The sequence below is a fragment of the Hevea brasiliensis genome, chromosome 2 (assembly GCF_030052815.1).
Source record: "Hevea brasiliensis isolate MT/VB/25A 57/8 chromosome 2, ASM3005281v1, whole genome shotgun sequence".
In the NCBI taxonomy this organism is placed as follows: Eukaryota; Viridiplantae; Streptophyta; class Magnoliopsida; order Malpighiales; family Euphorbiaceae; genus Hevea; species Hevea brasiliensis.
The window spans coordinates 75,640,698-75,666,203 of record NC_079494.1 but is presented as its reverse complement, the minus strand read 5'-3'; the positions used below and the strand labels follow the sequence as shown (position 1 = coordinate 75,666,203).

General features: G+C 29.3%; 2 protein-coding genes across 2 annotated transcripts; one reads left to right on the top strand and one right to left on the bottom strand.

Moving 5' to 3' along the window:
* Positions 1-10,801: 10,801 nt before the first annotated feature.
* LOC110664285 (xyloglucan endotransglucosylase/hydrolase 2) lies at positions 10,802-13,052 on the top strand. Its single transcript, XM_021823904.2, has 3 exons — positions 10,802-11,163; positions 12,121-12,314; positions 12,421-13,052. The coding sequence occupies exons 1-3, from the start codon at positions 10,885-10,887 to the stop codon at positions 12,827-12,829; spliced, it is 882 nt and encodes a 293-aa protein (XP_021679596.2). The 5' UTR covers positions 10,802-10,884; the 3' UTR covers positions 12,830-13,052.
* A 1,122-nt stretch (positions 13,053-14,174) lies between these two features.
* Positions 14,175-16,289, bottom strand: LOC131173422 (uncharacterized). The gene is made up of 3 exons (XM_058135770.1): positions 16,094-16,289; positions 14,657-14,755; positions 14,175-14,530 (listed from the first exon to the last, which is right to left on the bottom strand). The coding sequence occupies exons 1-3, from the start codon at positions 16,208-16,210 to the stop codon at positions 14,414-14,416; spliced, it is 333 nt and encodes a 110-aa protein (XP_057991753.1). The 5' UTR covers positions 16,211-16,289; the 3' UTR covers positions 14,175-14,413.
* Positions 16,290-25,506: the final 9,217 nt, after the last annotated feature.

Here is a 25,506-nt window from a genome sequence, read left to right as displayed (position 1 = left end):
TGAATTTTAGTCAATTTTGTCTCATTCTACTCATTTATCTAATGGAAATTCAAGTTTAATTAATAAAATTTTTAATGACATCATGAGTGATGTCATTAATCCCATTTTATTTTTCATTTTTCTCTTCTTCTTTTCTTTTTCCATTTCCATTATAATTTTCATGATTTTAAATTTATTTTATGTGTCTTAATCTCTCTTATTTTAATTGACTTTTAGGTCAAAATTCAACTATGGGGTTAAAATGACCAAAACGCCCTTCGTTATGCTTATCGGGTTTTTTTGGTTTGTATCGATTAATAAATTCTCTTGAGTTTTCTTTGATAATTTTAATGTCATTTATACCTTAGTAAACCTTCAATTAAGTGCCAAAAATTATTTTATAGGGTTCATCGCGGGTCTGGGGTCGGCAACTGTCTTCACAGTCGCTTCCCGACATGGTCACCCATCGCCGGAACCTCAGCTTATTTAACCTAGTTACATTTCATTTCTTTTATTTTCTCTAAATTTTTTTTATATTTTCTTAACATTTATTCCATCAATTTATGTCTACTCACTATAGTTTAAGTGTAGTTCCAAACATTCTGGCTATCTGAATAAACGTTAGTCGTCGGAATAGTAGAATGCACGGACTACCTACAACGAGAGCGTTATACTATTAAAGACATAACCCAAAGATATAACACTACAAGAAATTTAATTAATTGCTATGAAAATTATTAATCAAATTAAAAGAAATTTCGTTGGTAACCTTAATTACTAATGACTTACTGATAAAAAATGAGTCATTTGGTTTTCAGGTTGTAGGTAAAAATTATAAACCATTTTTATGTTATCGATAAATTTACCGACCAAAAATGTTGTTGGTAATTTGTGATATTGTCGTCGGCATTATTGTTGACACATGGTAGGTTATGATGGAATTAGCAACCAAAATACCGACTACGTGGTCGTTTGTAATTACTAACGACGTATGTCTCATTAGTAAATTTTTGACACGTATTTAATTTCAAAATTACTGATGAAAAATTAATAAATTATCAATCAAAATACCGATGACTTAATTGTTGGTAATTACCGACCACTTTTTTTATTGTTGGTAAATTTTGGAAACTTTTCAAAATTACCGGTGAATAATTTTATGTAGGAAAATTGTTTTGATTTTCAATGATCAATTTACCGACAAATAAATTTTTGCTAGTAATTGTTTTTACTTTCGTAGAATGCTACTGACAACAAGGTTTTGGTCAGTAAATAATAATTTGTATCATAAAGTAATATACAATATCTATATGATAATATCTAATATTGTCACATATTGTCTATATCCCATTGCCAATCCTTTGGAGGTGGTGGAGAGGTGGAAGTGTGACACCCCTTACCCATCTACAGTGTAGCCGAGCAAGATATGCCACGCAGTGTATCGGAACACCCTATTTTAATTCAATTATTTTTTTTCCTAATTTATTATTATTATTATTATTTTATAGTTATGAAGTAAAATTTATGAAATATAATTCATTTAAGTCATTTATTGAAATTATAATTTATTTGAGTTTCTAAAAATTTTATAGAAAATCCGGCAGAGTACCGGCTAAAAATGGAGAAAACAATTCTTCGGAACCTGTGAAAAGTACTTCCAAAATTTTCAACCAATCCCAAACTCCATTTCATCATCAAAATCTCAATATTTTTAAACAACATTTCCATTTCTCAATCATTCATTTCTCATGGTATTCATATACAAGCAATAAATAAATACTCAATTTTTCATTCATAAACACAATTTTCACTATTTACATTAACATCAAAATACATTACATAAGTCTCAATTACACAAGAGAAAATAAAAGTTAGTTACAAAATACCAAAATGAAACCTAGTGTCCTACCAATGCATTGAAGATGGTGAGGTGACATGGACACTATGCAGAGCTGCAAGAGGTCTCACCCAGTCTGTGGTCTACTGGGCTCTCGATCAGTATCTCCAGAACCTATGCGTGGCAAAAGCAACGCGCTAAGCAATAATGCTTAGTGGTGCCAATAATAAAATAAAAAGAAATAACAGAAAATAAATATGCAGTAAATGTATTGATGTCTCATTGTAAATAAATTTTCGATGAGTATTTACAGTCTTACTTATTTTGTACTTGCTATATTCATTATTTCATTAAATTTATCCACTTTCATTTTTAGTTGCCCAAGTAACCTATACTGGACGATCGGATCGATAAACGGGTAACCGCACCGGGTATCAAGCACTCGCCGTCACACCATCGGTCACATATGTGTCTCCGGTGTGCAACAAAACAACTAATAAGTCAGATAACATTAGGCACAAGGCCAAGTATCAACATAATGTCGAATGGCTAAAAGCCATGAAATCGCTGAATGGCATAATGCCATGTGCAGATCGCTAATCGAACCCTATTGGCATGCCAAGCTATCCAAACCAATCTTGTTAGGTATACTAGGGCATTTTACACTTTTGAGTTTTACAATTTTTGAATTTCAAGTTTTGGTGTTACTATTCACTTCATTAGTCAACCAAAATGTTGACTTTTGTATAGACAATAGGTACATTGGTTTTAATACTCCCAACATACCACATTTTGCATTCAAAATTTGTTGGTATTGGTTGCCAATACCATTTCTAAGCTTAAAGTTAATTGAGCGGAATTTTCAGTTTTCATACCTTCTTTTTACTGTTCCATTAGTCATTTTTGCAGTGGGAATTTGGCAAAATGATCAATATGAAAGTTGTTCCTTATTTTGTCTAGTTGAATTTCCTTTTTTGAATAACTCCATTTGGAGTTTTGTAGCTCAAATTATGGTCCAAAAACCACAACTGGCCGGATTGGAATTTTTCTGGACTGACCATATCTACAGTGCAGTGAATAGTGACTGCAACTCCCTTGTTGGGTAGGTTCTGGTCATAATTTTGGGTAGGTTTCTTCATGAAAGTTGTTGGTCTATATCTTATCTTATTGGTGGTAAAATTTCAGGTCAATTGGACCATTCTACACTGAGTTATGGCCAAATGACCAAACATTGTTCATTTGGTCATTCTGCAGAAACAGACTGCAGGTTACCTGGATTGGGGCAAGCTTTTGGTCCACTTGTTTTGGTCTTATGGACATGGTTTCTTTACCAAAGTTGTGCCATTATGTGTCTAGTTTCATGTACAATTGGCCTTACACCAATTGAACCTCTACAATTCAAGTTATGGCTACCCAAACCTGCTGGACTCATGTCCAATTCTGCAGGTCACCTAGGGCAGCCACACTAAACCTAAATCCTATCACTAAACAGACTTCATTTCTTGTTTACCAATAACCAAATGGTCACTAATTGACCATTAAAATGTTCCTACACCATTATAGGATTAAAACCTCAATTTGGTCAAAACCCTAAATTCTCAATTCCTCTATTCTTCCATTAACTTACAATATAAGGTGCTAAGTGTTAATTTCATATCAAAGGACAGCTTATATGCTCTTTTAATCTTAAAAAAAATCATCAAAAGTCTCATAAGTTCATGGCTGCCAAAAATGGTAAAAATTCATCATGCAACTTTTGTTTAATTTCACTTAATTTTCACACTTAATTCCTACTCCACATATGATATACATAAAATTTCTAGAAGGAATTGGCACTAACCTCACTTGTGACCTAACTTGGACTTGCCCAACTTCAAAATTTCCTCAAATTTCTGCTGCCTTATACTTCCTCAAGTTTTAGGGATAATTTTTTTGTGAAGGAAGTTTAGGGTTTTGGGGTGGAGAGCTTAGGGAAAATCAAGCTTGAACAAGAGCTTTCATGGAGTTTTTTTCTCCTCTCTCTCTCTCTCTCTATGTTTCTGCAGCCCAAAGATTGAAGATGGCTGTCCACTTTTTCAATTTTTATCTCCTTTTATTCATGTTTAAGTAGTTTATAATGATGTGTTAAAATTTGGTTGGGTGAAAATATTTTAATTGCATCATGCTTATGTCATAAATATGACTTTTATTTCATTTTCTTTTCTTTTCTTTTTTACTCATTCTCAATTAAATTTTTAGCAATATTTATTCATATTTTAGATCATAATAATTATTTACTTAACTGGACAAGTCGGCTAAAAATCATCTCTGAAGACGAAATGACCAAAATGCCCTCCGTTTGGCTTAACGGGCCAAAATTGTCTGTACCGATTGAAAAATTTTTCTAAGTATTTTCTTGACATTCTAATACCATAGAAACCTCAATGACCCTTCTCTGGAGTCTCAAAAATTATTTTATGAATTTTTCCCCAGGTCTAGGGCTCCTAGTTGCGAGAACCGCAACTTCCTACTAGGTTACCTATCGCTTGGGCACCGGCTCATTTAACTTGGTTGTATTTTATTTCTAAAATTTTTTCTAAATTTTTCTTATTAATATTTAAGTTAATTATGGTTCCTCACTTTAGTTTAAATATTTTTTCGGACGTTCTAGCTGTCCGGACCGACACTGATCACCGGAAGAGTAGAATGTACGGAGTTGCTATAGGGAGGGTGTTACAGGAAGAGTTGGTAGACCTCTGAGTAATTTGGTTATCATCATAGCACTTCTTATTTGTTCCATCTTCGATTGCAACTGATCCAGACAAAGCTTGCCTCTCATCCTCAATCTGCTTCTCCAAGTCATATACATGCTATTGTAAAGTAGCATTTTGTGGATTGGATGATGAAGACAACCTACTAGAAGGTAAACCAACATGAGGGTAAAAGGAAGATACTTCATATCCAAGACCATACACCTTCCATCACTTCTTGCCTTTGATAACATCCAATTAAAGTTGATTCTCATCGATGTTGTTGGGCATGATTTGTGAGAGCTCCTCTCTCCTAGCCACGATAGTGTTCTGGATGCAAAAAAATGTAAAGTAATTATAATTAATTCATGATATCATATAATAAGAAATATTACTCTTCCATCTCTATCTTTGCTATCCTTCTTTAATGCTAATTTTAGCTAAGACTTCATAGCGTCGATAAAAATTCCATTGATAATTTATTGATATTTTTGTTGGTAAAAGTTATTTTACATTTTAAATTTTTTAACATTCCTTTCCCTTTGATAATATAGAGGTAAGTGCTGATAAAATATGTATTTTTGATAATTGCAGTGTAAATTTGAAACTATTTATAAAAATAGTATTTGCTTAAAAAAAAAAAAAAAGGCCACTGAGAAGAGAGGTTTCAAAGAAAGGTTTATAACAAAGAAAATGATACTCCCAATAGAATTTTTAAGCACATCAAAGCTTGTGTCAGAGGCTTTATAGAGAATTTTTTTTTTTTTTTGCTCCTAAAAATGCCACTACAAATAGAGTTTTCTTTGACAAGTCAAATCACCAACTTTTTGGCAGAATGCGAGGTTAATGCTCTTCAAAACGCCATTGGGAGTAGTGCTTTCAGAGTCATGTCACATCACTCCCTGCAACTTTTACATGCCTAATATGACACAATAATGGCTTATGAAAATGCCACTTCCAATGGCATTTTTAGTAGCTCTTTCCATCTATTAAAGACCGGCCAAACTTTATTATTTTCTTTGACAATATTCATTCATTTCTTAGGTTAGTTCTCTTCTCCTCTTTTTTTTTCCTCTAATATTATGTAGTAGTGCTTTTAAAAATTTTATTATCTTTAGGTCATTTGGCTCTCCATTGATATAAGATACTAATATCTAGGTCTATATTTTAATACATTTTCTTAATAGATTTTAATGCCATTACGAAATATTTATAATTTTAATTTTAGTAAATACAAGAGGTCTCCTTGTAACAAAAAAAATACAAACTTATAAATATCTCACAATTACATTGAAATTTATTAAGAAAAAGTATTAAAATATGAACCTAAATATCAATGTTCTTCAATCGTGGAGAGCTAAATGACCTAAAAATAATAAAATTATTAAGAGCACTACTACATAATATTAGGGGAAAAATGAGAAGAGAACTAACTAAAGAAATAATTAATGTAGTAAAAAAAAATATTAAAACTTGGCTAGTCTTTTATGGAGTGGAAAGAGCCATTGAAAACGCCATTGGGAGTGGCATTTTCATCGGTATTTTCACCTTATGAAAATGCCACTCACACTCCCAATGGCGATTTCATAAGCCATTCTCTTTCCAATCACTCTTCAATGATTAATGATTTTGTGGTACTAGGTATGCAAAAGTTGTAGGGAGTGATTTAATGTGACTGTGAAAATGCTACTCCCAGTGGTATTTTCAAGAGCATTAACCTCACAGTTAGCAAAAAGCTAGTGATTTGATTTGTCAAAGAAAACTCTATTCCTAATGGCTTTTTTAAGAGCAAAGAAATATACTCTGTAAAGCCTCTAACACAAGCTTTGATGCACTTGAAAATTCTATTGAGAATGCATGCTTTATTATAAACCTTTCTATGAAATCTTTCTTTCTAATAGCATTTTTTTAAGCAAATACTATTTTTGTAAATAGTTTCAAATTCATACTAAAATTATAAATAGTTTTTTTTTTACATTTTTTTAATAATTAATCCGAAATATAATTTTTAGAGTGCATAACTAAAATTTTCAAGCAAATTCATTTTCTAATTAAACATAAAACTGAAATGAATAAATTCACATATAATGTAACTTGTAGTGGTTTCACTTTCAAAAATTTATGTACTCAAGCCCTGTGACTCCATTGGCATTTGGCAAGACACTTGAATATCTTAATGTTTGAAAATATCAAGAGTCGGAAAATTTTTTTAGGGTTAATGTTATGTATAAAATTAATTTAAAAAATAGTTAATTATACTTACTATTTTTCTATTTTAATGCATCAATGTTATATATATATCATAATAGACTATACTTACACTAGATTGCAATTTTTGAGTTTTCCAATATCTTCATGCAAACACTTGAAATATCATTAATAGTAAAATCAATCCTTTATTCATCATCAAGATTTTTAGATTATAAACTATTGATTCAACACATATTATTATGTACGAGAAAGAAAACTTATATAAAAATATCAATATTACAAAAATCTTGTGGATATTTAATAAAATTTAAATATGTGTTTTCTTTTCTTAAAATATTGCACCATTTTATTTTTTTTAACAATTTTATGATATTGCTTGAACATCATATATTTTTGTTTTGAAATTTACTTAAAATAATAATTTACTTCTTAAGTTTTTAAATATATTTTTTATTTTTAGAAAAGTAATTTAATAGAATAAAATATAATAAAATAATTAGATTTATAATTAATAACTGGTTAATTTATTTTAAAAAAAATGAATATGAATTTTACATAATAATAACATAATTATTTTAATAATTTATTTATTTATATATTTTGAGTCCAAGCATTCATATAATAGTTTATTGATAAAATATAAAAGTTGAAAAATTGGAATTTGAAAATTTAAAATTTAAATTCATATAGTTTTCTTTTTTTTTTTAATTCAAATATTAATATTTAATTTAAAACTAAATATTAGGAGTAACGGTCAAAAGCCAACGGCGCCGCTAGAAATCCTTAGAGTTGGCGGTCTCGTGATTCTCATTACTGTTTAGAAAGCAAAAACCAAAAGAGGTCAACATCAATTTGAAATGGAGTAATAAAACTCAGAATTGCTTTTTTTTTTTTAATAATAGAAAAAAAAACTCAGAATTGTATGGAATCGAAGATTCAACATTTTTGTTCATGAATCCTTCTCTGCATCAATAGTTTTTTAATTATATATATATTTTAAAATATTACATAAAATTTAAATATATTTAAATTATTAATCAATTTTAATTCAATAATATTAAAATCATTTTTATGTGATTTTGAGTCTAAATTTTTGATATAATTATTTAAAAAAAATTATTAGTCCAATAAAAAAAATACTTTTCCTTTTCATATCTTAAATTATAAGTTACTTTTTAAAATAATTATTTATTTATTATTTTAATAATATGTCCAATTTAATATATATTGACAAATAAAATTCATTGATTTGAAGAAAAAAACTTATCTAAACATTGTCATAACTCAAGACATAAATGCATTGTCTAACTTATTTTAAATATGCTTCTATATCTTCAATCAACAATGAATCAGTTTAAAAATAATTTAGTAACTTAAGTTATTTAATTTTTAATAAATTAATATAATTAAAGGATATATTAAAAAAATATTAAATAAAATTTAATACTTAAATTATTTTAATTATAACTTTTAAATTATATAAAAATAAAAATAAGTCAAACTTTTAGCACAAAAGAGAGTATAAATTTAATTTGGATGTCTCTTTTATTATTAAGCCTAATGACAAAAAAAATTAAAATTTTACTCTCAATTTTAAATTTAATTAAAAATAAAAGAAAATTTCCAAATGGGTTGTGAATAATGACACGCAAAGCATAATAATGATTGATGGCAAAGCTCAAATGGGTGAAAGAAAAAGTGGTCCCAGTTACGAAGAATTGGCCCTTTATTTTCCCATACCATATCCCGTTGTCATCCACCACCAACTTGTCTCAATCAAAACGACGCTACCCTACCACTTTTACCATGGGGACACCATCATTGTATCCCTGTTGTTTACCATTGGCTTTACTTATTTCAACTCAAGTCAATTCTAATTTTTTTCTTTAAGTGAGAAAACTAAAAAAGACATTATAAATATTTTTTTTTACATTTTTATAAATTAAATATCTAATTTTTTTTATAAATAGTTTGAAAATAAAGGTTTATTAAAAAAAGTAAGATAAAAAATCTGAAATAAAAATTTATATAAATTTAAGAATTAAATAAAAAAAAGATAAATATTAATATGTTCATGCATGCAGTTTTTATACAATATTTATATAAAATGTCAAATACATTAATTGCTTTTTTAATACTTTCATTGAAAAATTGGGTGCCACCAGTTCGAGCTTAAATGAAGATGAATGAGAATGAACTTATCAATTGTTAAATTAAATTTTTGAATGTATATAAATTTATATATTTTATATATATATTTTAATTAATTTTATACATATTTTAACATAAATATTTCATTTAATAATTATTAAGTTAAAACTCATATGAGTTTGAGTTTATATTAGATACACATGAAAAATTTGACAGTATTTAAACTTTTATTTTCAGTTATTAGTCATCTTAATTTTTATTACTCTTTTTGTCCATAAATATCATCTTACTTTCTTTTTTATTTGTTCTAAATTATAATTCCCTTTCTTTTTAAAATAGTAATTTATATATTAACTTACTAATATGTCTCTATTTAATATACATTAAAAAAATAAAATTTATTAATTTCAATGATAATTTAATAACATGAATAATTTAATTTTTAATAGAACAATGTGAGTGCAAGATATTTTAGAAAAAGATTAAATAAAAATTTATTATTTTATTTATATTAATTACATTTTTCTAGTAAATTAATTTATTTAATAGATTACAATGATACACACGTCAAGAAAAGTTAAAAAAAAAAAAAAAGTCTTTTGACAATACTAATTATGAGAGCGAGAAATATGTGACATATGATGAAAAATTAGTTAAAAAGTTAGAGAAAATAAAGTGATATTAATATTTTTATTATATTAATATACGTATGGATCAAAAAAAATTATTTAACCAAATATTAATTTATAATTTTATAAATTACAAAAATTAATCAAAGTTAAAAATAAAAAATAATAATAAAATTACAATAGGTCAAAATAAAGAGTGAGTGGTGCATGACATTTTTCTTTTCTCCATATCGAGAGATACATATACCATAACCAATTTAATTTAGTAGATTTGTAGTGCCTTTATAATATATAATTTTTTTTAATTTAAATTTTTAGTTAAAATAAGATAAAATAAAAAAAAACCTATCATATTAAGGTTGAAGATGCACTTATAAATTAATGTGACCTAAATTTTAATCTTAATGTAAGTTCCATTCAATTCAATGAAAAGTTTCACTAATTAATGTGTTCAATATCTTATCCATTTCAATTAAAGAAGCCAAGTTTAATATTCCAACCAACTTCAACCATAATATTCCACCAACTTCAACCATTGTTATAACTAAGAATTAGCTTAATAATTGATAGATTAAATATTTAGAAGCTCAAATTCATATGAGAATAAATTAAATAATTATTTAATTAAATATTTATATTTAAATTTATACATTTATTATATACATTTTAATTAATTTTGTATAAATTTCAATATAAATATTTGATCTAATAGTTATTAAGCTTGTTTTCCTATAAAGTTAAGCTTATATTAAATACATATTAAATATTTACGTTCGCATGCTAATTATATATATTTTAATATAAATATTTAATTTAAATATTATTAAGTTTATTCTCAGATAATATTAAATTTATATTAAATATATCTGATATATAAACTTAATTTGATATGAAAATAAATTTTATAATTATTAAATTAAATATTTATATTAAAATTTATATAACATTAATTAAAGTGTATATAATGAGTATAAATGTAAATATTTAATGTAATATATATCGAACTGATTGTCATATGAAATCATAATCTAAAACCCAATTAAACAAAATAATTATAAAAAAAAGGATAAAAAAAGAAAAAGAAAGAATCATCCAATGCTCAAACAAAAGGTTCCAGCTTTGATTGTGTGCAAAGCTGGCACCAGCTTTAGCTCTTAGCTCCTCCAGTTATTGCTCACGCGGCGTCCACCTCCTACCATTCTCTGTCTTTCCTCTGTATCTAGAACACCTATATATATACCTCTGCTTCTAAGCCCTACCATCGCTCACAAATTCAAATCCATCTCTCTCTCTCTCTCTCTCTCTCTCTCTAAAAATCTTTAAGAAAAGAAGAAGAAAGAAAAAAAAAATGGGTGTTTGTTGTAATTGCTTATTTGTGGCTGGGGTGGCTGTGGTGCTGAGTTGCATGGTAATGGGTGCCTCAGCTGGAAACTTCTTTGAAGATTTTGAGTTAACATGGGGTGGTGAGCGTGCAAAGATCTTTAGTGGAGGGAAGCTTCTTTCTCTGTCGCTAGATAGGGTTTCAGGGTCTGGGTTTCAATCCAGGAATGAGTATTTGTTTGGTAGAATTGATATGCAGCTCAAGCTTGTTGCTGGAAATTCTGCTGGCACTGTCACTGCCTACTATGTACGTATCAGAAGACACCCTTCTATCTGCATTAATTAATTAATTAATTAATTAATACTCATTAAAATTAATTTAATTTATTTCTTCTTTTTTTTTTTCCCTACTTTGAATGAATTTTTTAGAAAGCAACTTTAACGGGTGAATTTTCTTTATTCTGTTGGGTCACGAGAATAATTATTAGTGCGGCCTGCTTTTTTCTTTTTCTTTTATTTATTTATTTGTTTATTTATTTTTCAATTGTGAGCTACTTTGAGACATCATGTCATGATGTGATAGCAAAGGGAAACTTTTTTTTTTTCCTTCATTATTTAATTTTGATTTTAAAATTGTTTTACAAGTTTACCAGTTCATATAATTTCTGTCCATATTTCACACGTTTAACATTTTCAGCGCTGTTTTAACTGGTCAGTCCATTAATATATTGGATAAATATAAATTAAATATTAATTATTATCTTTATAAATCTTTAATATTAATATTTAATCTCATATAAATATTAATAAAATAAAAAATAATTAAAATTTTTAAATATTTAAATAATATTAATAAAAAATTAAAAATTATGTAAAAGTAATAATTACTTTTTATTGATCTCATTCCCTCTTTGAAAAAAAGACAATTTTTTTTACTTCTTTCAGAATTAATATTAATAATAGTTAATTTATCAACATCAAATCATCTGTAAAATTTTGAAAATTTTAATTTAATTTTAATGAAAATCTAATTAATAAAAAATAATTAGATGGCCAATAAAAAATGCCATGTAAATGCAGTTATCAACTTTTTTCTAAATGTTCTTAAAATAAAGAATTTAGAGTAAATACTTTTAATTTTATAGGATCTATTTTTATTTACTTGCTAATTTTTTATTAATTCGTCATATTAAATAGGTATTGTGGTTATAAATTTGACTAGTGTATAACAAAGGTGGTCTTAGTTATATTATTTGTTTGGCAGTTGTCTTCTCAAGGGCCAACACATGATGAGATTGACTTTGAGTTCTTGGGAAACCTTAGCGGCGACCCTTACATTTTGCACACCAACGTCTTTACCCAAGGCCAGGGCAACAGAGAACAGCAATTCTATCTCTGGTTTGATCCCACAAGAAACTTCCACACTTACTCCATCATCTGGAAACCCCAACATATTATGTAAGTCTTAACTCTTCTTTTATAATCTCATAATTTTGAAGATGATTTCACTATAATTATTTGCTAGGAATCTTACTCAGACAACAATTGTTGCTCTTATTTTCAGATTCTTGGTGGACAACGTTCCCATAAGGGTGTTCAAAAATGCAGAATCAATTGGTGTTCCTTTCCCTAAGAGCCAACCAATGAGGATTTACTCTAGCCTCTGGAATGCTGATGACTGGGCTACAAGAGGTGGATTGGTGAAAACTGACTGGACAAAGGCACCCTTTACAGCATACTACAGAAACTTCAATGCCTCTGCCTGTACTTGGTCTTCTGGCACTTCATCTTGCAACTCAAAGTCTGCAGCCACTTCATTTTCTGATAGTGAATTCCAAACCAATGAGCTTGATGCCCCTGGTAGACGAAGACTCAGATGGGTTCAAAAATATTTCATGATTTACAACTACTGCACTGACCTGAAACGCTTCCCTCAGGGCCCTCCTAACGAGTGCAGACGCTCCAGATTCTGAAAGATGGCTTGGCTGCAGCCTTCCTGCTCAAGTTTGTGATATGGTCCAACGGTTTCAGATTCTTTAGTTAATTTCCTCCCCTTATCCAGGTTTATATAACTTGGTACTTGAGGGGATAAAAAATAAATGAAATTCTTAGTTTCTTGTTCTTTAGTACTCATCTTGTGAGGTTGTTTATGGCTGTAAATTCTGTTTTATATAATAAATTTTATTGTTTGTGTTCTGCCTTAATTTAAATTGCTATATATTAAAAATAAATAAATAAATTGCTTGTTCATTCAAAATCTTTTTTTTTTTTAATATATGTTTCAAAGGTGCTTGGAGAATTTTTTTTTCAGGGAAAAAAAAAAAAAAACTGGGCAAAGGAAGGATCTAGCTAAGTTCATTTGACAAAGTCACTAAAGATATGCTTGTCATCTCTACGCTGTGAGGCAAGACTGAAGAGCCAATTGTACCAAGAAAAAAGAAATGCTTGTGCCAGGCAAAACATCTGTCAGATGTGCATTTCTATAGCATCATCTTGTCTGTTAGATGATCGCACCCCCTCTGCAATAATTCAATTCAGAATCCACCAGCACTACACTTCTGCGACACTTAATAAGGTCTCATTTTTGTCATGTAGAGCACTTAATAGGAATGGCCAAACTGACATTTTTCTACAAATTTTCTCATACTACTTTTATTTCTTTAATTTTCTAATCTAGTAAAAACTGAAGTAAATTTTTTTATGACTTATTTTTTCTTTATTGGATTTCAACGGGTATTTTAACCCCATAAATGAACTACATATTCAACCAATATCAAACAAAATATCATAGCTGTAAGAGTTTCAAAAAGCCTTGTGCACGTTCCTAGTAGACTCCAATGAAATCATACTCCTTACAAGATACAGCCTGTTGGGCTATATCCTACACAAGAGTATAAACACGATTACTCAACATTAGGTTGAAGGAAGCATAAGACTTACCAATAGCAAAAACAAGGGGAAAGCAGCGAACAGATCCTTGTCCTGTGGCTGAAGCAACCTGCTATATTGATTAGTAATGTTAAGTCATCTGACACCAATTACCTTGAGCCCTTCTTTTAGGGCTGATTGAAGAGGGCAAGTTATCACAGTTGCTCTCAAAATGAAAATAAGATTATCACAGCAGCCAACTCTTAGAAAGTCCAACCATCCACTTTACATTTCCCACTATAATGTAGACATGTCACACGCTTCACACGTGATATCAATACATCCCTCTGTCGCAGGAATCAATAGTCTCGAACGAATGCCCACTAATTTGAACATTAAAGTTTCAAGTTGGATCTAATATTGAAATTGGATTCTGCTCAAAAGAAAAGATTGCAGCTGCAATGGATCATCAAAAATATTTCTTTCCCCAGAAAGATAGATCTGTTACGCAAACAAACTGCTTGCTTTTGTTTCAGTGGATAAAACAGGAGTACCAACTTAAGCCGCATGCAGCATCAGTAATATTTGAGCTATGTGCATTTACATTGAAAAAAAAAAAAAAAAAACCCACAAACATTCATGACTTGTGTATGCTGGTTTTATCCTGATGAGTCTTCAAGGCCAAATATTCATACAACTTCATCCGCTGCTGTGCTCTCATAATTTTTAACTCTGTCTGAATTCACCTGTGAAATTATTCTTTCTTCAACATTATTCGAAAACCTCACCCTCGGTCTCTGCTCACACTGCATGAAAATAATATGAATCAGACTTGGTGAATGTTTAAAAAGACAGAATGCGTAAATTCTTAAAAGGGTTAATATTAGAGGACGAAAGTGCTTTAAATGCTTGAAATGATATCTGAGACATACTGTTATTCTGCTGTGAACATTGACATCATAATTCATTTGGCTAAGCCGGCTTTTTGCTAGTTCTTCTGCTTCAGATGCTTCCCTGCAAGCCTTTTTCACCTGCATCAAATAAAACTAAAGACTTAGAATTCATTTACTGTATATTTATGTAAAAGAAATGTGATGAATCGATGCATAACAATGAATCTTGCATTTTGATTTTCTACATACACAAGTTCTGTGGTGCTCAAAAATTAAGATTAAAATTTAAACTAACTGATTTGGAATATAATTTGAGGCAAACTTTTGGCTTGAGTAGATATAGACAACAATTACATACTGAAAGCTCAATTCAAAGGGAGTATTTTTTGATTGTTGGAACTCAACATTTTGTTTGGAATTACTTTCAGAAACTAAATGCAAAATCACTTCATCAGGAATTCAAAACTTTTATCGAAAATTTCTTTTGTTCAATATTTTATTGCTTATATGACAGTGTAAAAATGAGTAATTCTTGCCTGATTTAATTGTATGATTTTGAAATTATTAGTAAATGTGTACAGTCTAGTAAACTGTATGCATGATTGAAAATCGTGTCGTAAGATCCAACTCTTTCCAGTCATAATTCATAATATAAATTATGGTAAATTGACAACATGAAGTCCTACATTTTTAAATTTATGATCTGACAATTTAAAAAAATTATTTAAATCTCCATTGAAACTACATCGTAAGTAAATAATACTAATACAATGAAATCTAAAAATTTATCCTACGAGTACAAACAGTAATGCAATTGATATCAGGCCAAATTTACCGTAGTAATCATGCTAGTACTATGAACACAATAATAATAATAATAATAATAATAATAATAATAATAATAATAATAATAAAAAATACCCCAAATTTAACAAATTTCAAATAAAATTCAGCTTAGAAGTAGACAAAATACAGTACACATAATTGCGGTGGTCCACAGTCAGCTTTACATATGTTACGGTTCAAAAGACAGATTATTTACATTGGAAGCTTTTGGACTGCATAAAATTCATGCTACTGTCATCTCTACACAAAAATGCACATTGCTAATTTTGCACTCGTTTAGATATGTGTTAAACCAACTAAAAGCAAGAGTATATGTGCCCGAAAAGGATATGAAGAATTCTGGTCATGCCATCTGGCAACGGTAATTGTTTTGATGGCAAAAGCTGTTTCATTCTCATCACGAAGATTCATAATATCTATTGGATCATTTGTCAATTCTTTCAAAAGATTATATGAAATAAGTAAACATGGTAAAATACTATGAGGATGACTAATAGTACTTCAAAGTATTATGCCATAAGATAAAGCAAATATATAAAATTACTAATGAGAAGCAACTGAGATCATACAAGTTCATAGTAAGTGCTACCAGGAATAAGTCAAAACAAGTTGAGTTCAAGTGGTATTCACCTGATTGATGCAAATAAAATGATTATCATTAAAACCAAATGCAGCTTTCTCAAGCATATTCCGTAGGTGAGATAGTTCCTTTATCAAATCTAGGACCACTTCTTCAGCATCCTGCATCTGATTTTTGGAGAACTCGAATGCCCTCTCTGCATGGAGGCGAAAGGAAGCACAGTTTAAACAAGTGCAAGGTCCTCTGCATCCCTTGGATTTTTTTAAGAATTCCTTCCTGGAATCTTGTGCAGGAATTCCTAAAGGATTGCAGAAGACTTCAAGCATCGATGAGTTTTGAGACAAGCTGCCTGTATCAACTTGCTTTGCACTATTATTAAGTTTTACTACTGATGTTCTGCAGCCCTCTTCATTATCAGCAGATAATTCATGTGAAACTAAGTTGAGATAATCTCCAGAGAAAGATCTAGGACTAACAATTGAAGAACATAATGACATAGTGACTGAACTGCTTCCATGAACCAAACTCCCAATGGCAGGAACAGCATCTGACTGCCCATCTTTAAGATCTGATATCATCTCAACAACTTGCAATTCTTGTTCTTGTGAAACAGTTGGCACAGGAGTTTCACTGCTGTGGTCAGCTATTTTCATATTGCATGGATCAGTATCACACTCCATACCATAATCTCTGTCATTTAATTTCTTCACTGGAGTTTCATCAACAGACATTGGTAATTGTGAGAGTGGATTTTCTTCCAAGTTCTTCTCAAGTTTTGGGCAATGCCCATTTCCAGAATCACCTAAAAGTATTATTTCTAAAGTTAAGCTTAATGAAATTAAAGCTCCAAGTTAACACAATAGCCTTCAAAAAGTATCAAGAAAAGAGTGAATTTACCAGAATTATCTTTAGTAACATCCATCAGATATGGAAGCAATCTTCTATAGCCCAAGGAGCTTCTTGTCTTAAAAAGCTTCAGTCGTGAGCAAGGATTTAAACCCTATTTCATAATGAACCAACTAAGATGAGCAACAATGATAAAGAACAAAGAACATTACAACAATAAAAAAATATTGCCAGGATCTATTCATGTTAATAGAATATTTGTATGCACATTTGATATTACACATTGAAAGTTCAGGTAATAATCCTAATTCTGAGACGAAGTGAGCTATTCTAAGGAGATAGTCTCTTACCAATTTGCTTTTAGAATTTGAACCCATTCTTTTATCACTAGAATAGCAACTGTTTTTTTGAGCAACTCCATTCAATGGCTTCCTGAGAACTTGACCAGTTCTCTGTGAAACAAATTTGATTCTGTTCTCCACGTTCTGATATGCCAATGATTTTGCAAAGATGTCAGCATCTGGTGGCGTATTCTGGATGGATTCTTCGTTTGGATCATTAATTTTATCTAGAACATCATTATCATTGCCTTCCTTCTTTGCAATACAGCTGTGTCCTTCTGCATTAGACGCATTGGAGCTTGTATGATTCCGATCAATAGTTTCGTAAGGATGCCTCACATCAAACTCTTTTATTTCCACACTCTCAGTCTGCTTCATATTGTAACAGTGTTGCTCAATCTCGTCACCTTCAAGTAGTTGATGCTTCTCTGCCTTCAAAGATAAATCACACCTTGTTTCTTTAGAATCTTGAGAATTGCAAGGAGACTTACTCATAATTCCTCTATTATCTCCCCTGTCCGTAGGTTTTGTATCATTGGAAGATCCATTGATGGGAGAATTGTCCACCCTTGAAGAGCAGTCATGGTTCGAGCTTTCTATGTTCCCATTTTTCCAAGAAACCCCTATATTAGTTTTCTCATTTACTTCATTGGCAGGTGGTTTTGAACAACACTCATGAATCAATGAGGTGGGAGAATAAACTCTTGTGCAAGAATCCTTTTGTGAACCAATTAACATTGCCGAGTCAGGGATGCGTTCACTAGATGTTAAATTAGAATCAGTACCATCAGATAAGCCATCCTCAAAATTTGGCACACTCTGTGACAAAGAATCACCAGCTTGAAACTCCATGGAAGGACTCTCAATCTTAAATTTATCAATTGATTTACCGTTTCTGGGAGCACCTATGGATACTAATCACAGCAAAGTTCAGCTTTCTAGTAAGTTAAGCTTCTAAATATCTGTATCATTTAGCATGAAGGGTAGAAACAGCACAGAAGAGCAGAGAACTTACAAGAATTGTCTTGGACCATATCCATCAAATAAGGAAGCAATCTTCTATAGCTGAGTGAGCCTGGAGCTCTGAAAACTTTAACTCTAGACCGTGGGGTAAGAACCTATTTCAAAAATTCAGACCCAGAAACACATTAGCAGACATTACAGGCTAATGATCAATAAATCATAACATCCTCTAAAGTTATATATAGAGGAAAAATTTTCATTAAAAAAATTCATAGATAATTACTCACTGATTTGCGTTCTGAATTGTTGACAATTTTCATGTCCATGTTGTCTTGAAGATCCACTCTCTTCTGAAGATTTTCAGTTGACAGCTTCCAAGAAACATTCTCTCTATCAAGAATCTCAGCGTCCGGCGGTGTCGCCTGTAAACATTCTTCATCCAAACCACCAACCTCGCTTGAAATCTCACCATCTTCAGCACTTCTCGCATTCCCTTCAGTCACAGGCAAATTAGCACTGTTCTGCTCTTTGCTAGAATATCCCACATTAGATTTCATGCTATCTTTGCCTTCTCCCTCTTTTGCGCTATCAAAATAATCCCCATCAACATCTTGTGTATCAATGAAGGAATCAGACTTCATGACTTCCAAATTCTTGGAATCAGAAAAAAACCCAGCTTCTTCAAATCCTCCACTCCCTTTCTCAGATGCCTTTTTCTCCTCAACATCAATGCATAACCCACAATCATTAGCCACTGATGCCAAAGAGAAAACCCGTCTCGTGCGGAGATCTTTGATGATCATGCCAGACCAGTCATCTTTATCAGCAGAATTATGGGTCAACATACTTTCTGATTTTCGTCTGGACATCCTATTGTGGGATTTTATTTGGGTCTTCGACAAGAACCCAATGGGCCTTGACCTGAGATTATCATGGTGTTTGATGTGGCGAAATGAATCAGAGCGGGCTCGACCAGAGCGGTTGCAGTGAAGATAGACCTGGGATTTGCTGCGGGTGAGGATCCCCACGAAAGGATGGTATGCGGAGGATGACCTGTTCCGTTTCTTGGAGATGAGCTCTGGAGCTTGCTCCATGGCTGTGCCTGCGAACATTTGCGCGCGCGTGAAAGGGAGAACAAGTGATTGTATGGAAGGGAAGCGGCGGATTTTCGAGAGAGAGCGAAATCTGGCGGGATAGATGGGGAAATGATGGCGGGAAAGTAAAAGAAAGGAGCGGGAACTGGCATAGGTTAAACAAGATTAGTATTTTTTAGGGGAACGATTAATTGTAACGAATAGTGTCGCTGAATTACAGAACTTTCTTTTATCTCGTCCATTCGGTACATTCCTAAATTTTATGTCTTCTTTCATTTTTTATCTTTTAATTTTAATTTATTATTAAAAACATTTTTTAAATTTTAATTTTATTTCGAAAAAACCCCTAACTTGCGGTAACAGATTTTATATTAAAAATCTTTTTAAACTACAGTATAATATTTACTTATGTAATTTTAAAATTTTAATTTTTATTCTTTTCAAAAGATAAATCATTATAATAATATTAATATTTTTATAATAAATTTTAATGGTGATTGAAACAAACTATGTTTATTTAGCATATTAGAAAATGATTTAAAAAAATTTTTTTTTTTTTACCTAGAAACCTTCTAAGTAGATTAGAGGATATTTTTAAAATAAATTAAATTTTAAAAATTTTTTAATAATAAATTAAAGTTAAAATATAAAAAATGAAATAAGAATCAAAATTGACAGACTGATTATAAAAGTTATTAATCTATTTATAAGATTTTTAAATTGGTCTCACCATTCAATGATAAAAATAAAAAGAAAATCAAAATTTTAAGATTCAATTAGAGTTAAAATAGGATTCAATAAGTATATTATTATCGATTTACAGATTATTAAACTAGTCCGTAAGGAGAAATTCTGATTGTAATAAAAAGAGGGTTTTATATTAAATTACATGGATCACTAATTTAGTTCCGATAATCAGTATGATTCTTAAAAACAATATTTATTTATTACATATTTCATTGATTTTTAATATTTATTGACTTATTTTGATATTATTAGTTTTTAATTTAATGTGTGTTGCACGTTACTTTACTCGTTTTATGTTTTCGTGCTTTATCTTTTTATATGTAAATTTTTATTGATTTTTATATGATATACATATTTTAATTTTAAATAGCTAATTAAACTTTTAGTTATTTATTATTATAATATGAAATTATCATGACACAATACTTTTATATATTTAAATTTTTGTAAATTTATTTTTATTATGCCTTATGTTTAGAGTATATTAAAGTATAATGTTTTAGATTTGAAACAGTAAATATCTTTAATCATATTTATCTAATATTTTTTATTATATTAATCTAATATTTACATATTTTAAAAATTTTAATAAAAAAGTAAAAAAATTAAAAATCATGAGTAGTAATAAAAATTAAAACTAATTATTTGTTTATTTTTTATTTAATGAAGCATTTTTTTTGAAATAATGATTTTCTGAACTTTCAATTAACGCCTTTTTCTTTTTTTTTTAAATATTGTTTCAACATTTTTATTCATTTAATATATATTTTACTTTTGCTATTAAATTAAATTATATTAATTTATTTAAAATAATTATTAACAAAGTAAATTTTATTTTATGAAAAAGTAAAATTATGATGAAAACCGTCTTTATTTTCCTTCAAAGTTCAAACCTTTTAAAATATAGTTTTGTGTCAATTAAAAGAATTTTTGTTAGTGCACTACAAGAGAAAAAAGGGATTTTGAAACTGAAGTAAAAATCGATTTTTTTAAACTGAAGTAAAAATCGATTTCTAATTATAATTAGAAACTGATTTGAAATTAAAATGTTCGATTTACAATTCGCTAGTTTTTAAATGAATTAGAAACAAAATATTAAATTTGTTTCAAATTTTGCAATCATTTTGAAACAGACTTTTCCGTTTCAAAATTAGAAACTGAATTAATTCCATTTGTAGTTCTATTTTAAGTTAGAAATTGATATTATTCGATCTCTGTTGATTTAAAACAAATTTTCATTTTTAATCAGTTTCTAATTTGTAAAATAAGAAGACAAAAATAAAATATTTTTTGAAACTGAAATACATTCGGTTTCCAAATAGAAACAAAATATTCATTTCAAATCGTTTCTAAAATTAATAAAATAAAAATAAATTTCTTTCTATTTTGAGATCAAATTCTTCATCGTTTTGGAAATTCCGTATCTAATCTGTTTCAAATTAAGGTAAAAAAAAATTATTTTTATTTATTTAATACATTATTTCCTATTAAGTATTTAATATATTATTAATTTTAAATGCTCAATATCACATATTCTTGATATCAAGTTACTAAATATCCATTAATATTATATATAGATATCACAGTGAAAGATTATGACAATAATGTACTATATGAAAAAATAAAATATCATAAAAACAAAAAAACATAAACAATTAAAACTGTAATTGATATCCTAAAGAGGAAATAACATAAATAATTTCCATATGAATCTAGAGTCTAATGAAATTTGGGACATAATAGTCAGAAATAAAATAACTACCTCATAATTTGGAATAAAAACAACTCAAACCTCCTCCCTTTAGCTCTTTCAAACTTCCCTCCCTTTGATTGCATATATGTTTTGGTATGGCTATGTGGCACACTAGGAACTAGGCCAAAGTGTTTCATAGCTTCACAAGCATTTTTTGGACCTCTTAGGAAAACCTATATAAACAATGGAAACAATAAGCTATAAGTAAATAAGAAGAAACTCATGAATTCAACCAGCCCTAATAAATAAGTTTGATGCTACCCATAAGATAATGTAATTATTCATAGCAAAGGAAGACAACATCTTTTTTTTTTTTAGAAAAAAATAAAGAACAATTGTGTGAAAGAAAGATTTGGTTATCTGCAACTTATTATAGACCCCTTTAGGTTTCGATGCAAAACTACAAAGTTTTAATTAAAACTATGTAATTTTACATTTATGCTTCAAATTCAATAGGTAAAATACCTTAACTTTTGAAACTGAAAATCGTCGGTTCCTAAATATAAGTAAATTGAAATAGACAAAAATCAATTTCTAATTTGGCTCTCAAATTCAATAAGTAAAATACCTTATCTTTGGAAACCAAAAGCCATTGATTTCTAAATTTAAGGAATTAGAAACCGATCGAAATCGATTTCTAATTTGGCCTCCAAATTTATCTTAATGTTTGAAAAAAAAAATTAGTTTCTAAATATAAGGAATTAGAAACCGACCAAAATCAGTTTCATATTGGTTTCTAAGCAGTATCTAAATTGATGCTTAATTTGCTGCCAAATTTTGAAGCATACTTTAGAAACAGATGGATTTCCGTTTCTAATATCGGTTTCAAATCCTTTGCTATTTAGTTTCTAATATATTTGATCAATTTTGTTCAATTTATGTTTCAAAAAGTCGTTTCAAATTACAAACTGATATGAATTCATTTTTAATTTCAGTTTCTGTTCTGACAAATTCTTTTAATGTGCCCATTATTATGGTTAAGGAGTGAAAACTACTTTTTAGGGGGAAAAAAAAATTAAACGTTGCTTAAAAAAGTAATCTGAAAAAAATATGCTTTGTTATTTTTATGTTTCTAAAACTAAAATTTATTTAATTTAATTTTAAATTATTTTTAATACTTTTTATTTAATATATTAAAAAAATGTTTTTTCTCAACAATAATTTCAACACTAATAACAACCACTCTTTACTTTTCTTTCTATTTTGAGATTGAGATTCTATTAAATAAAAAAATTATATTTGAAAATATATGCATTGCACCTATATTTTGCAATTTTATAACTTTATTTATAATTATATATAAATATTAAATGATAATTTATAACATATATATATATATATTCCTCCTTATTTAAATTTCAAGCTACTGTTCAAAATTTTTTGTTATTTTCTAGTTTTTTTATTAACGTTTAACTATCTTTGAAACGATCTCATGGTTTATTTTTGTATAAGTAAATTTTTGTTAATTTTCTATATGATTTATTATTATTATAATATTTTAATTTTAAATATTTAATTAAATTTAATTTTTGTATCATAATATGAAATTTCCATATCCACTTCTTTTCCAAGCCACTTGATAGGAAAAAGGAAAGGATGTCTTTGCCCTTTTTAGAGGCTTGGAGATAATTCTCTAAGGAAGCATTAATTAAATTTAATTTTTGTATCATAATATGAAATTTCCATATCCACTTCTTTTCCAAGCCACTTGATAGGAAAAAGGAAAGGATGTCTTTGCCCTTTTTAGAGGCTTGGAGATAATTCTCTAAGGAAGCAAGGATAGGGTGTCTTGGGTTATATAGGGTAAGGAACTAGAGGAGGATGGGGGGGGGGGGGGGGGGAGGTGAGGTGGAGAAAATGAAAGAGTGCTAATTCAGAGACTTAATCTTTGGGTTTTTATATTCCGGTTTGAGCAATTTCAGCAGCCAAACTTAAACTTTGATAGCCAAACTTGCCTAGACAGATTTAGTGTAATTAAATCTCCCTTTTTACTTGATCTCTTTCACCCACTTCCTTAGACTTTTCCTTTACTCGCTACTTTGAAGAACATTCAGCCCCAGGTTACAGATTTTTGACTACCCTAGGTGAGGGGTATTTTAGGTAACTAAGTGCAACATGTTGAAAGTTTAGGGCTCAGGTAGGCTTAAAGCCACCAGATCCCTTAACAAGCCTAACATATATAACAAAATGAGGCCCCGACTAATTGACAAACACAGTGTTGGCACCTTACACAACACATAAACATTTACTTAACATTCCTATAATTAAAGTAACTAGTTTCCACCCTATAATTAATCATAATATATATACTAACTCAGAATGCCAATTGAAACTCACATTTTAAAATGCATAAACTTTCATAAATGGTGGAATTTTGGTAAATACATGAATCCAACTGTAAGGACCTGAAATCAAGATCATTACTGATGCCAAGGAATGGGTAAGTCAAAGGCTGCTGAAACCCACAACAATTATGAACATGCTTCCTTGGGCCCATTCAAGTCATGAAATACTTTAAACAAATAATTAATAAAATATAATCTTCATTATTATAAAACATTTGTGTGACAAGCATAGAAATAAAATATAAACTTTACATGTCATTACAAAGTAGTTCATTAGTTGTACCTATACCTTAAGTTCTAAACTAAAAGGACCACCTTTAGAACTCTTAGCTAAATGTTGCTAATTGCATCCTCACAATCTTATAAGCTTGTTCTTGAAGGGGGAAACACAACTAATTTAGGGGAAAAATTTTATTTTTCTCTATGTATAAATGACTTCATACAATTCCTATTTACACAGAAGATTTCTATTTCATAAGGAAACTAATACAATAACAACCAAATGCAAAATAGGAAAGAAAATATAGAAAAGGAGGAAAGAATAATAATCTCTATGATATATGAATTTAGCTTGATTCCAACACTTCTACTTAAGTTGGTTCATGTATACCACACATGCCTAAATTGCAAAACTAGTGGATGAAACACTTGCTTCTTAATCCTTTGGTGAACACGTCAGCCAACTAATCTTTTGAATGAGAGACAATTAATGATCCATCCACTATTTTTTTCCTTTATGAAGTGTTAGTTAATCTCTATATATTAGGTCCGATTATGCTGGACTAGATTGTGAACTATACTAATAGCAGCTTTATTATCATAAAACAAGTGTAACTTATTTATTTATGATAGTTTCATCCCTTCCATCAACTTTTGTAACTACAACAATTCGTAGATGCCTTGATCCATGACTTTGTATTCTACTTTTACACTAGATTTAGCTATCACATTTTGCTTTTTTTCTTCTTTAAGTGATTGGGTTACCACCAATAGAAGTACAATAGCCTAATGTTGACCTCCTATCATCAAAAGATCTATAATAATATGTATCTGTGAAGGCCTTTATTTGAAGTAACTATTCATTCTTCAAATGCCCCAATTAGTTTCCTGAATGATGACCTTTTTCCTTTGCTTTTATTATATACATCCCCTGCACTATGATAGTGTTAGAAAAGATAGTACTAAACAAATTAGGCCTAATGGATGAAAATACCCAAACGTTTGTGCAACTTCACGATTATAGCTAATTCTTTAAATTTTTCATATTATAGCCTAACATTTATGGTTTGTTGCAATTGCAGCTAAAGGGCTAAATTGAATTTGGGGAACTTAATGGTAAATTACAATATAGTCCCTAAAGTTTATTTGATTAAC